General features: G+C 53.1%; 4 protein-coding genes across 4 annotated transcripts; 3 read left to right on the top strand and 1 right to left on the bottom strand.

Annotated features, from left to right (window-relative positions):
• Positions 1–979: 979 nt before the first annotated feature.
• On the top strand, positions 980–4,369 carry Aud_004772 (putative ATP-dependent permease ADP1; the record flags this gene model as incomplete). The annotated part of the gene is made up of 3 exons (XM_043289709.1): positions 980–2,608; positions 2,676–4,073; positions 4,133–4,369. 3 exons carry the CDS (start codon positions 980–982, stop codon positions 4,367–4,369), a joined length of 3,264 nt encoding a protein of 1,087 aa, XP_043145644.1.
• An 886-nt stretch (positions 4,370–5,255) lies between these two features.
• Aud_004771 (cornichon family protein) lies at positions 5,256–5,864 on the top strand (the record flags this gene model as incomplete). The annotated part of the gene is made up of 4 exons (XM_043289708.1): positions 5,256–5,356; positions 5,415–5,570; positions 5,647–5,713; positions 5,772–5,864. 4 exons carry the CDS (start codon positions 5,256–5,258, stop codon positions 5,862–5,864), a joined length of 417 nt encoding a protein of 138 aa, XP_043145643.1.
• A 770-nt stretch (positions 5,865–6,634) lies between these two features.
• Positions 6,635–8,466, top strand: Aud_004770 (WD40 repeat domain-containing protein; the record flags this gene model as incomplete). Its single annotated transcript, XM_043289707.1, has 2 exons — positions 6,635–6,751; positions 6,841–8,466. The coding sequence occupies 2 exons, from the start codon at positions 6,635–6,637 to the stop codon at positions 8,464–8,466; spliced, it is 1,743 nt and encodes a 580-aa protein (XP_043145642.1).
• Positions 8,467–8,670: 204 nt separating this feature from the next.
• Positions 8,671–12,015, bottom strand: Aud_004769 (EF hand domain protein; the record flags this gene model as incomplete). Its single annotated transcript, XM_043289706.1, has 1 exon — positions 8,671–12,015. One exon carries the CDS (start codon positions 12,013–12,015, stop codon positions 8,671–8,673), a length of 3,345 nt encoding a protein of 1,114 aa, XP_043145641.1.
• Between the last annotated feature and the right edge of the window lie 317 nt (positions 12,016–12,332).

Below are 12,332 nucleotides of genomic sequence, written 5' to 3'. Positions count from 1 at the left end.
AAAGTACTATATATTTTGTAGACTTATATTATTCGCAGGTACACAGACCCCCATACGCTGTTACACCAGAAACCAGGGTCCTAGAGAGGTACCTAAGTGATGAGAATTATGTCTTCTCAAATACTGGTATCTCTCATTATACTAGTTATTCTCCATGAACTCCTTTAATGGCAGCTGCTATCGAAGCAGACGAATGTGTGCAAGATTGAACTTCCTCGCTTGATGGCATGGTCTCGGCTATATAAATGAGTTGAGTTACAGTATCTGATTGCGTCCGGCCACTAATATCTCGAAAATGACTTAGCTATGTATCGATCCATTTCATGTTTAACTTCTTCGGCTTCTTTTCAATGCAATCGCTGCTTTGACTTTGAGCCAGGTACAGGTCACGTGGATCGGCCCGTCTCCGCATGAGGAGTTGATGTTGATAGTAGAGCAACCATCTGAGGGATAATATTGATAGATCTCTCGAAAGAACAGACATAATCATAGAAAATAACCGTATCCATGAGAGGAATTAAACCCATGAGAGAACCTTGACGCAGCTGTGTAGTGTACCTACCCATGCACTGGGTTCCTCTTCCCCTCTTGGTCGCTTCTCCGCCTTTTACCCGTCCAAGCCAAGGCTACCAAGGCACCGCCTGTCGTCATCCGACACTGTTACTGGGGAGAGTCTAGGACCAGACAGATTGGCGTGTTCCAGGTTGCACTCCAACCTCTCCGTCTCTCCTTATTCCATCTCAACGCCCTCTCCATCTCTCCTCTATCTTCATCGTTGATACAATCGTTAAATCTGTCTTGTTATAACGACCTTTCCTTGGTCGCTCGCATTTTGTTTTCGATCCACCAAATGCTGGGTCTTCTTGCTTGATATACTCCGCGGTCGGCGATAACACTTGGAGCTCCGCCTGGTACTCGGTCGCTCTCGGAGCGAAAGGAGAACTTCCTTTGATTGATCTTCGCATACAAATAAGTCATCATGCGTTTGAGACCTACAGTACGGCTCTCCTTAGCCGCTCTCCTCTCGTTAAGCGCATCAACTGCATCAGCCCGCAGCAACTACTCCCAGTCCGAGCTACTTCCCCCGCTCTTCTCCGCGCTCGATGACCGACCTCCCGAATGTCCTCCGTGCTTCAACTGCCAGCTCGATGCTTTCCAATGCGCCCAATTTGCGCCTTGCAACAAATTCAACGGCAAATGCGTATGTCCGCCTGGCTTTGGTGGTGATGACTGCTCGGAGCCGGTCTGTGGCTCGCTAGCCGACGGGGAGAATCGAGCGCTGCGAAAGGGCGAGTCCTGCGACTGCAAAGAGGGTTGGAGCGGTATTAACTGCAACGTTTGCAAGACGAATGATGCTTGCAATGCCATGATGCCGGAAGGTGAAGGAGGCGTCTGCTACAAGGAAGGCGTCACGGTCAAGGAGAATTACCAGATGTGCGACGTGACAAACCGCAAGATCTTGGACCAGCTCCAGGGCAGAAAGCCCCAGGTGACGTTTTCGTGCGAGGCCGATGACCAGACCTGCAACTTTCAGTTTTGGGTGGATCAGAAAGAGTCCTTCTACTGCGCCTTGGACACCTGCGACTGGAATTTGGAGACAGGCTACAACCAGAATAAGTCTACGTACAACTGCAAAAATATCAATTGCAAGTGTATTCCGGGACGCATGCTTTGTGGCGAGGAAGGTTCGATTGATATCGGAGAGTTTCTTGCGCAGGAGATCAAGGGCCCCGCCACTTTCCGAACATTATCCACTGAAGGTGGCAGTCCGGAAGACGGAAGCAAGTTTCAGGAGCCGGCAATGGATGACCTGATCAAGAGCGTCTTCGGGGACCCTAGTATCTTTTTGAATTGTGATGCTGGCGAGTGCTTGTATCATACCGATGTCCCAGGATATGTGCGCCCGATCAAGCAAATCAATACCCCTCTGATTGCCGGCGTGATTGCGGGCTGCGCGCTCTTTGTCGTTGCTGTCATTCTGGGCGTGTGGTACCTCTCCCGCAGAGCCTACCATGGACGAATCTATCTTCCTTTATCCGACGACTCGGATGATGAGGCCGCCAGGCTTCTTGCAGACCACAAGCCCGCGGCATTGTACTGGGATAATGTGTCTTACTACCTCAACGGAAAGGAAATCCTCTCTGGCATCCAAGGCGCTGCGCACCCTGGCGAAATTACAGCTATCATGGGAGCATCCGGTGCAGGAAAGACAACCTTCCTGGACATTCTGGCTCGCAAGAACAAGCGGGGTACGGTGCAGGGCGACTTCTACATCAATGGAGAGAAGCTCAGTGATCACGACTTCAAGAGCATGGTCGGCTTTGTCGACCAAGAGGACACTATGCTGCCGACGCTAACGGTGCATGAAACTATCCTGACCAGCGCGTTGCTGAGACTGCCTCGGGACATGAGCCGAGCCGCTAAAGAACAGCGTGTATTTGAAGTCGAAAAGCAGCTTGGGATCTACCACATTAAAGACCAGTTGATTGGATCCGAGGAAGGCAGAGGCCGAGGCATTTCTGGTGGAGAAAAACGCCGAGTCGGAATTGCCTGCGAACTCGTCACCAGCCCGAGCGTTCTTTTCTTGGACGAGCCTACCAGTGGATTGGTAAGAGTTCCCCGACTACGTTGTGACGGCAGTTTTTGTTTGTGTATTTGCTAATAGCTTTAAATAGGACGCTTTTAACGCTTTCAACGTTGTTGAATGCCTGGTTACTTTGGCAAAAACCTACAATCGCACAGTCATTTTCACCATTCACCAACCGAGATCGAACATTGTGGCGCTCTTCGATCGTCTTGTTCTCCTAGCTCAAGGAAAGACCGTATACTCAGGCCCTTTCTCAACATGTCAGCATTATTTCGACGATTCAGGCTACTCCTGTCCTCCGGGCTTCAATATTGCGGACTACCTCGTGGATCTTACCATGCATGCCAGCGTTACCCGGTCACATGAAAATGGAAATGAGAGGCCATTCTTGGACGTGCAACCCCCGAGGACTGCCTCGAGTAGTTTGAGAGCGGTGAAGTCGGTTGCGAGCGCCTCCAACGCGAGCATCGAGGACAGCATTGAGTCCAATCGACGCCCCAAGGGTAAACGACGGATCTCTCTCAAGCAGCGACAGGACAAACAGCTATACTCGCGTAAAAAGGACCACGAGACGCCACCGACACCAAAGACCGATGAAGAAGACGGTGGTGAAGTATCGGACAACACTCAGCAATGGCTTCGCCTCTCCCGGCAACACGGCCATGTTCCACCCCAGGTTCTGGATGACCCTGATCAGTTGCCACCTGCGGCCCCTGGACCAACCGATCTTGACATCCTGGTCGCCAACTACGCCTCCTCTGATGTTGCTCGCTCGGTTCGTGATGAGATCGTTGCGGCCGTTCAGAAAGCTCACGTCGCGAACGGTTCCACCAACGCGGAGATCATGTCAGGAGCTGCTACAGGTCATGCGAAGAGTTACCCACGAGTCAGCCTTTTGCGCCAGTTTGTTATCCTCTCTCAGCGGACATGGCGCAACTTGTATCGGAACCCGATGCTGATGCTTACACATTACGCGATCTCCATTCTTCTGGCAGTGCTGTGTGGCTATCTCTTCTATGGCCTGACAGATGACATCAAGGGCTTCCAGAACCGCTTGGGTCTTTTCTTCTTCATCTTAGCTCTATTCGGATTCAGCACGCTCACCAGTCTGACTGTTTTCTCCACGGAAAGGCTCCTGTTCGTCAGAGAGCGGGCCAATGGCTACTATCATCCCATTACCTACTTTGCCGCCAAGGTGGTTTTCGACGTCGTGCCCCTGAGATTGATACCTCCGATCATCATGGGAATCATTGTGTATCCCATGACCGGACTGATCCCTGCTTGGGGAGAATTCTTCCGCTTCATCCTGGTGCTTGTGCTCTTCAATTTGGCTGCGGCTAACATTTGCCTGTTTATCGGTATTGTCTTCCGTGATGGAGGCGTTGCCAACTTGATCGGCAGTCTCGTCATGCTCTTCAGCTTGTTGTTTGCCGGGCTGTTACTCAACCATGATGCGATACCGAAGTCCGCATTGTGGCTTCAGACTGTAAGTTTCCAGCCTATTCTACTCCCGGAGCGATTTGAGAAATGCTAACGTACTACCAGCTGTCCATCTTCCACTACGGTTTTGAGGCACTGATTGTGAATGAAGTGACCTTCTTGACGTTGATTGACCACAAGTATGGACTCGACATTGAAGTTCCTGGTGCCTCCATCTTGAGCGCATTTGGGTTTGATACCTTGGCGTTCTGGCCAGATGTCATCGGACTGGCCATCATCTCCGGAGCATTCCTCGTGATCGCCTACGGAGCGATGCATTTCTTGCTCGTGGAGAAGCGATAGATAATTCGGTCACTTCACCCTAGTCGCATTGACGATGACTGGGTCATCAGGATCCACGTAGGATCGACGTTTCTTCTTGCGATGCATAATCACACACCTGTTATTATTGCTTGTGATATTTAGACGTATATATGTGTCTCTTCCTTCTGTTTCAGGAATGGGATGCACGTCGGAATGATCCGCTGGATGTATATATATGATTGCTGAACGATGCTCTTGCTTGACGTTGTTGATCGAAGATGCCAGATGCGGATGGAAGCACGTGTTCCGAACGTCATTGTTTGACAGTGAGAATCAGCATCAGCTATGCTATGCTGGCTGTAGCATTAGTAGAAGCAGTAGTAGTCTTAGGAGTTCATCTAAATGAATAGATAGATAGTTATATCAGCATCTGATTCATATCCCACATTATTATTATTTGAGCAGCCCATCTCATCTACCTGTTCTCTTACTCCGACTGGTTAGATCATCACTCCGCACAAACCACCACCACAGCTCCCAACCTCCTGCGTCAGAGTCTTCTCTCCGTCTGCCTAGGTCATTCTCATGCTGAGAGATTTTAACACGGAACCTTCAGATCTACTACCACTCAGATCATCTCTTCTTCTACTCCTTAACCCCTAATTATTTGTGCTATCAAAGCTTCCAGTCTAGGCTTCTTTCGGCCTCACCGCCCGCTCGCTTCTCCATTCCGGCTTTTCTGAGCGGAAGAATCCACCCCCAACTCTGCTCTCTCTAGACCCCTCCACAGCCCACAGTCCACAGTCCCCAGCTCCAGACCTTATTTCCACCAGCTTCCCCGTTCTGCCTGTGAGCTTCGAGCACCGGCTCATCCTCATCCTCTTCCTCTCCATCACCCTCTCTTAGAAGCAGTCCAGTCAGCAACATGTCCGGTGAAGCCTGGCTCTACCTGTTGGCGGTGCTCATCAACGCCGTCAACCTGTTCCTGCAGGTCTTCTTTACTATCATGTACAGCGATCTGGAATGGTATTTTCCCCTCTGAAGTCAATTACGACACACAAGCTAATTTGGTTACTTGCTGCAGTGACTACATCAATCCCATTGACCTCTGCAACCGTCTGAACGCCTACATCATCCCCGAAGCCGCTGTTCACGCCTTCCTCACTATCTTGTTCATGATCAATGGCTACTGGCTCGCGCTCGTTCTCAACCTGCCTCTGTTGGCGTTCAATGCCAAGAAGTATGTTTCGCCCGGAATAGGAGCCCGATGGGAGTCTTGAGTTGGATACCAGGCTAACCCGTCATTCTGTTGTCAGGATCCTTGACAACCAGCATCTTCTGGATGCGACTGAGATCTTCCGCAAGCTGAACGTGCACAAGAAGGTAGATAGGCACTTGCATCTCGCCACATGGGGAGGGTCCGGCTAACGAAAAACTACAGGAATCCTTCATCAAGTTGGGCTTCCACCTCTTGATGTTCTTCTTCTACCTCTACAGCATGATTGTTGCTCTGATCCGCGACGAATCCCACTGACTTCGTGACAAGACGGAGTATGCGATGCGTTACGGCCGTTCCCCTTGAGGAGTCACTGATGCGTTCGCTGTCTTTTCTCGTACCGGGGACGAAGTTAATTTCCGAGACCTCAGTGCCTGCCTGATGAGTGTCGATGCGTTTGCCTCGTCCAATACCTGTCCATGATCAGTGATGAAACTCTGACGGGCAGAGTTGAACGACTGGGCGGCCGCCGAGATTAATGCAGCGGGTATACGATGCAATGTTGGGTGATGTCAATAATTGTACGAGGTGTGGTGATGATAGATGGTTCTTGATCCTGACCAACTGCTTTTGCTGATGGTCAGAGAGAGTACGTATGGAGGATGGTTTGGCAAGATGCCATGATGCTGTAATTGCTGCTTGTGATGTTTCCTTTGCTATTTTTCATGCTGTTGATGTCTGTAATGCTGTATATACCTCTCGAGCGGTTTGACAATAAAGAGCGTACGATACCCTCTGGGTGATGAAACTATTAATAGATAATAGGAAGACCAAGGATATGCACGCCAATTATTTGATACCCAATACGAAGAATGGATGTCGAGTTGTGTCGTCCCGTGGTTGTTCTCATCCTTGCGTCGTCCGTCGGTCTTCGCTGATGGTTGTCTCGTCGCCCGTAAAATTGCAGACTCGCCGACCCTCAGAAGCGGCTTCAATTTTCCCAGAACCACCAACAGCCACCCACCGTCCGACGTAGTTTGAGACGTTTATTTACTCTCATTCCATCGCCGGAAGGATATATCTCCAATATGGCATCATTATTAGGTGTCGGCTACGACTCTAGCGACGATGACGCCACAACGCCCCAGGTCGCAACGGCGACCCCAGCGACCAAGGTCATCGCTGCGCCCGAAGTGAACACAGAGGTTTGGTCCCTTGAGCAGCCAGATTTTACCTTTCTCTCAAAAATTTGGTCTCCTGTTACATCAAGGCTATGGAACTAACGATCCCATAGGATCCAGTGTACATGCAGATGATGCTGGCTAACACCACATCCAACGCCCTCACTTACAACGCAACATATGACGATCTCTCGCGACCGTCGCAAGGGCCCGCAAACCCCTTCAAGCCAGCCGGCTCCGCCAGCGGCCTGAAACGCAAGAACGTCCCGACCGGATTCGCCGAAGAGGCCGCCATCAGCGAGGCAACGTTCGCCGCACAGCACCGCACATTCCAGAGTCTGGGATACACGCGGAACCCCTCGGCGCCGGACCAGTTTGTGGGGAATCTAAATAGTGCGGCAGAACATGGAGGCCGAGACGTGATCCAGATGAAGCCGTCCAAGGAGGTGTCTGCGGCGCTGCGAGCCAAGAGGCAGAAGAAAGGCGACCCCAGCATCGTCGAGGGCGAGGGCGCGTACCTGGGGCCCTGGGCAAAGTATCAGGACGACGACCGCGTTTATGAAGAGGAGGCCGCCTTAGCGGATCAGGAGCTTGGAACGGATGAGGAGTTTGTGGAGGAGGACGAGGAGCTGGCGCCGGCACACATGCCCGCCATGAGCAAGGCGGCGACCGAATACCAGGACGACGCGTCCAAGGTGGAAACGACCGAGTTCCACGGCAGCGAGCAATTCGACTACCTGGGCCGGACGTACATGCACGTTCCGCGGGACCTGGACGTCGACCTGCAGAAGGAGGTCGGCAGCATCAAGAACTACGTGCCCAAGAAGCTCATCCACACCTGGAAATCGCACACCAAGGCCATCACCTCGCTGCGCTTTTTCCCCAGCTCCGGCCACCTGCTTCTCTCGTCCGCTGCCGACGGCAAAGCCAAGATCTGGGATGTGTACCACTCGCGGGAGCTCCTGCGTACCTTTTCGGGCCACTCCAAGGCTATAACAGACACGGACTTCCACCCGTCCGGCAAGACCTTCCTGACAGCCTCCTACGACCGCCAGATGAAGCTCTGGGACACCGAGTACGGCAAGTGCATCGCGCGCTTCTCAACGGGCAAGACACCGCACGTCCTCCGCTTCAACCCGGGCGCCGACCACTCGCACGAGTTCCTGGCCGGCATGTCCGACAAGAAGATCGTGCAGTTCGACACGCGCTCCGGCGAGCTGGTCCAAGAATACGACCACCACCTGGCGGCCATCAACACCATCACCTTCGTCGACGAAAACCGCCGCTTCATCTCCACCTCGGACGACAAGTCCCTGCGCGCCTGGGAGTACGGCATCCCCGTGCCCATCAAGTTCATCGCCGAGCCGTACATGTTTGCCCTGACGCGCGCCGCGCCCCATCCAAACGGCAAATACGTCGCCTTCCAGTCCGGCGACAACCAAATCCTCGTGTACGGCGCCACGGACAAATTCCGGCAGAACCGCAAGAAGAGTTTCAGGGGTCACAATAACGCCGGGTACGCTGTTGACGTGAAGATCTCGCCGGACGGCCAGTTCGTCGCGTCCGGTGACAGCGGCGGCTACGTCTGTTTCTGGGACTGGAAGACGGGCAAGATGTACCATAAGATCATGGCCGGAGGGAAAGAGGGCGGTGCCACCACGTGTCTGGACTGGCATCCCCAGGAGACGAGTAAAGTGGTTACGGGTGGATTGGAGGGCGTCATCAAATACTGGGATTAAATCTTCGTCTGGGTTGGGTTGGTTGCTGGAATGGCATGCTATCTGTGTATATTACAGGTTTACTCGTCACTAGACCACGGTTTTGCGTGGCACCCAAAAGGGTATGATTTTTTTTATTTACCTAGTCTATCTACAATTACCCGTAAGATGCAGGCCACTTGTAGATCATGTTTTCCTTTCGTATATTATACAAGAGATACAAGGCTAAAAACTAGCCATTTCAATCCAGCTAGCCACAAACGCCAACCTGCGTCCTCGGTCCGCCGCCATCCGGCGAGAAAACTCCTCAAAGTTGAGCTTGGCGCCAGTACCACCACGTTCCTTCGCCTCCCGCTCTATTTGGTTCAGGTACGCCCAGCGAGAAAGTGTCAGCGTCGACGGAGGAAGCGTGGGACCATGACGTCGCGGGAGGGAGGAAGATGAAGATGCAGCTGGGGGAAGAGGTTGAATGGGTGAAGGGGGCAGCTTGGGTGCGGTGGCTTCGGCATCAGGTAACGATGACGGTGCAGGGAACGCGGTGCTACCCGGTCGAAGACGGAGCTCTGCCGGAAGATCCTGCTGCTGTTGTTGCAGGTCGGTTTGCGAGAGAGAAGCCATAGGGACGAAGAGTGAGTTGTCAAGGTCCGGAACTGGTAGGCCGGGCACTTCACGTGGAGGTTCTGGTTCTTCGTTCGGCCGATACTGTGGTAGCGTCGGATCGTAGTCCGGCATGTCACGACGTGAGCTGGCCTCTGTCGCAGCTTGCAGCTCCGGCGTCAAGGAGCGCGCGGGCTCAATCGCACCCGAGGTTTCTTCAACCCTATCCTCGACAGAAGCAGAATCAACCAAATCGTCGTCTCTTTCAGGATCGGCGAGGTGCACAGGTTGTACACTCTCAGGGCTTCCCAGTGTTGGACGCACAGACAAATCGGGGCTAGGTTGAAGAGGTTCCAATTGTGGACTTTGCAAAGAATAACCAGACCGATTCAGGAGTTCATGCAGTTCTTCGTCGGTTGCCGTCCCACCCTCCTGGGCCATCCGTTTCTTAGGATCCATCATCTCCGCAAGTTCGATCTCGCGAGCCCAGATTTTGCGCTCTGTGCGGGTCCGATAGGCTTCCATGAGCAGATCTTCCTTTGGCTTGAATAAGATGTCAAGGAGCTCGTTAAACCCCTGCTGCGTTACCTGATACAAGATCTCCTTTCCGACGTCTTTCTCGACCTCGGGGATCTCAAAACCACCCCACCGCTCGCCTACAGGGATACTGCGAGACGAAGTGGAGGGATTCGACCTGATGTCATAGTCGTCGGTGAGATCGTCCTGGAACCGCACCTTGGACGAGGATCGAGAGCGGGGGGATGGAGGGTGGGAATCGAGAGCTGAAGGGTGGCCGGGAGCATTCTCATCCTCGGACAGATGGTCAACATCTGGATCGCTCACATAGCCTTCGGGAGCAGTGGCACCATCTTCTACGTCTGTGTAGAAAGCCCTCCGTCTCCAGCGCTCATCAATGCCGTCCCTGCGAACATCCGTCAGGAGTCTATGGTGGTCATCACGCATTCTACGGAAGACAACATCAGCAACGCGTTCTCTGTCCTCTGGGTCGGTGACCTCTTGGAGAGGGACAGGAGTTCCAAGAGCGTTGACAATATCCTGCTCGAGAATGTTTTCTGTGCCGGGCCAGTCACTAGCCATTGAAGAGCTGGACCCATCCTCATCGGAGCTTGCGTCTTCGTCGTCCCCTTGTTGTGTATCTCTTGCACGAGGAACGTTCGAATCTTGGCGGCCGGAATCTGTGGCAGTCGTGTTTGCCGGCGCTGCCAGTTGCGCGGGAAATAGAGGCCCCCTGGACCCCCATCTGGCCCGGATAGCTGCCTCACCTACAACAGCGTGTCGGTCACCGGTGTCGTTGCCATCTTGACGTAATACGCCCTGGTTATCCACGATTTCAAGGTCTCCCTCGGAAGTCAAGCGCTTCCCCTCTCCGGTCCTTGATGGCTCCCCAGAAGGAATACTGCCAGGGAATGCCGAGCTGACGGGCTGACTCCCAAGCACGACATCTCGTGCTCCTCCCTCGAGGAAGTCATCTTCCATCCCAGCAATCATATCGCGAGTTAGCTCCCTGCTGAGAGCGTAGTATGCACGGAAAACCCGCAAGAAATCCTTGCGCTCCACGTAGCCGTCCCCATCGATGTCGTAGCCACGGAATACTCGCCGCAACCTTTCATCGTTGCTCTTGTTATTTAAGCTAGCCAAACCTTTGAGGAATTCCTCAAACCCAATCAGTCCATCATTGTTCGTGTCATAGAATGCGAACATGCGGTCGTAGATGAGGCATGGCGGCGGAGGACGGACGGAAGTATGCGGCACAAAACATCGATCAAACGTTTTACGATCGATAGCCATGCACAACTTGTTCGGGTCGTCTGGCCACTCATAGCTCGCTAAACACCGGAACTGGTCCCAGAGAGCGTCCAATTCAGTGTTCTCGAAATTGGTCTCCTTCATCAAACGCTTTGCCAGCGCGCGTGGCAGGCTACGGGGCAGCATGGCTGGCTTCCCCGGGTACGAGACCGGCTGCGACTGTCTGGGATTTCCTAGGAAGGGCGCCGGAATCCGAACTTTGTAGAAGAGATGAGTTTTGATGTGCACCTGCATCGCCTCACACGTCTCGCACAGGTCGTAGTCAATGCAATTTGCGCACCGATACCGTATGCCTTGAATAGGCATGGCACCGCAGCTATTGCACGTCACCCCTCTGTGGATGTAGCCATCTCGTCTAGACTGATCCTCCGCAATGTGATATAGCAGATTCAGAAGATTCTGGCCTTCCTGCGCCGGTGACGACTCATTATTCCCTTCCCGCCAGGAGAAGACGCTCTGATCGTCGACCACTGTCTCCCCACCATCCAAGTTCTGCAAGGGGACAGACTCCTCGGGAAATGTAGATGTAGACAGCGTAACCCTCTCTCCATTCTGGCGCCGCCTTCGCAGCTCCTCGCCGTAGTTGCCATCCTCATTGAACCGTGCCAATGCCCTCTGAATCCCCGTAAGCGAAATCCCCCGCCGCTGCAGCTGCTCGATGAGATAGCTCCTCTCCGCAGTGCCTTCCTCGATTGTATGGGCCGACGGGAAATCCAGAGCGAGGAATGACTCCAGGAACGTCTCCTCCATCATCTCGCGCATCCGCTCGGCATGGGCCTGCGGGACGCCGACTTCCTCCATCAGCTGATCGCGCGTAGCCAAAAGAGATGGGAGGAGGCCGCTCTCCACGCGGCGTCCGTCCTCGGTCTCAATGCGGAAGGTGCCGTACACCCCATTCTGACGTTCTAGTTGCTCTAGATGAGCAATCGCGCGGTACGATGGTGTATTGCTGACATCACTTTCGTCGGGTCCGGTTCGTCTTCGGCGGACAGCTCTTCGGCGACGTAGAGGTGTTTGGGGCGACGAGGGGAAAAGGATATTATTGTGGATGTATACCAGAGCGTAGGCTGCGGCGACGCCTGTCAGCAGGTAAAGAGCAGGACGATACCGTGTCAGGGAAACTGGTCGTGACTGGGACTCCGACATGACGGAGCAGGGCGGCTTGCAACTGCTGCAGAGATCAGGAAGTTGATATCATAATCATCACAGTTCATCAAAAATCAGAGCATAAGAGTATTAAACCACATGAGATAATGAGTAAGGAGCGGATAAAGAAAGGTCTCGCATAAATATAGCTTGATAGCTATGCTGGTAGGAAACAGTAGCGGCGGCTTTGATCGGCCACTGCCTCGACCGCCTAGAAAGACGGGGCCGATTCTTGTCACTCCGCGGAGCCAATCGATGGAAATGACATATACATCTGTCCGATTGAGCTTATACGTTGAATAACATGATAAAACGAC

Source organism: Aspergillus udagawae (assembly GCF_001078395.1).
Source record: "Aspergillus udagawae IFM 46973 DNA, scaffold_3, whole genome shotgun sequence".
Taxonomy (NCBI): domain Eukaryota; kingdom Fungi; phylum Ascomycota; class Eurotiomycetes; order Eurotiales; family Aspergillaceae; genus Aspergillus; species Aspergillus udagawae.
Note: the sequence above shows the minus strand (reverse complement) of the source record. Positions and strands in the feature narration are given on the sequence as shown.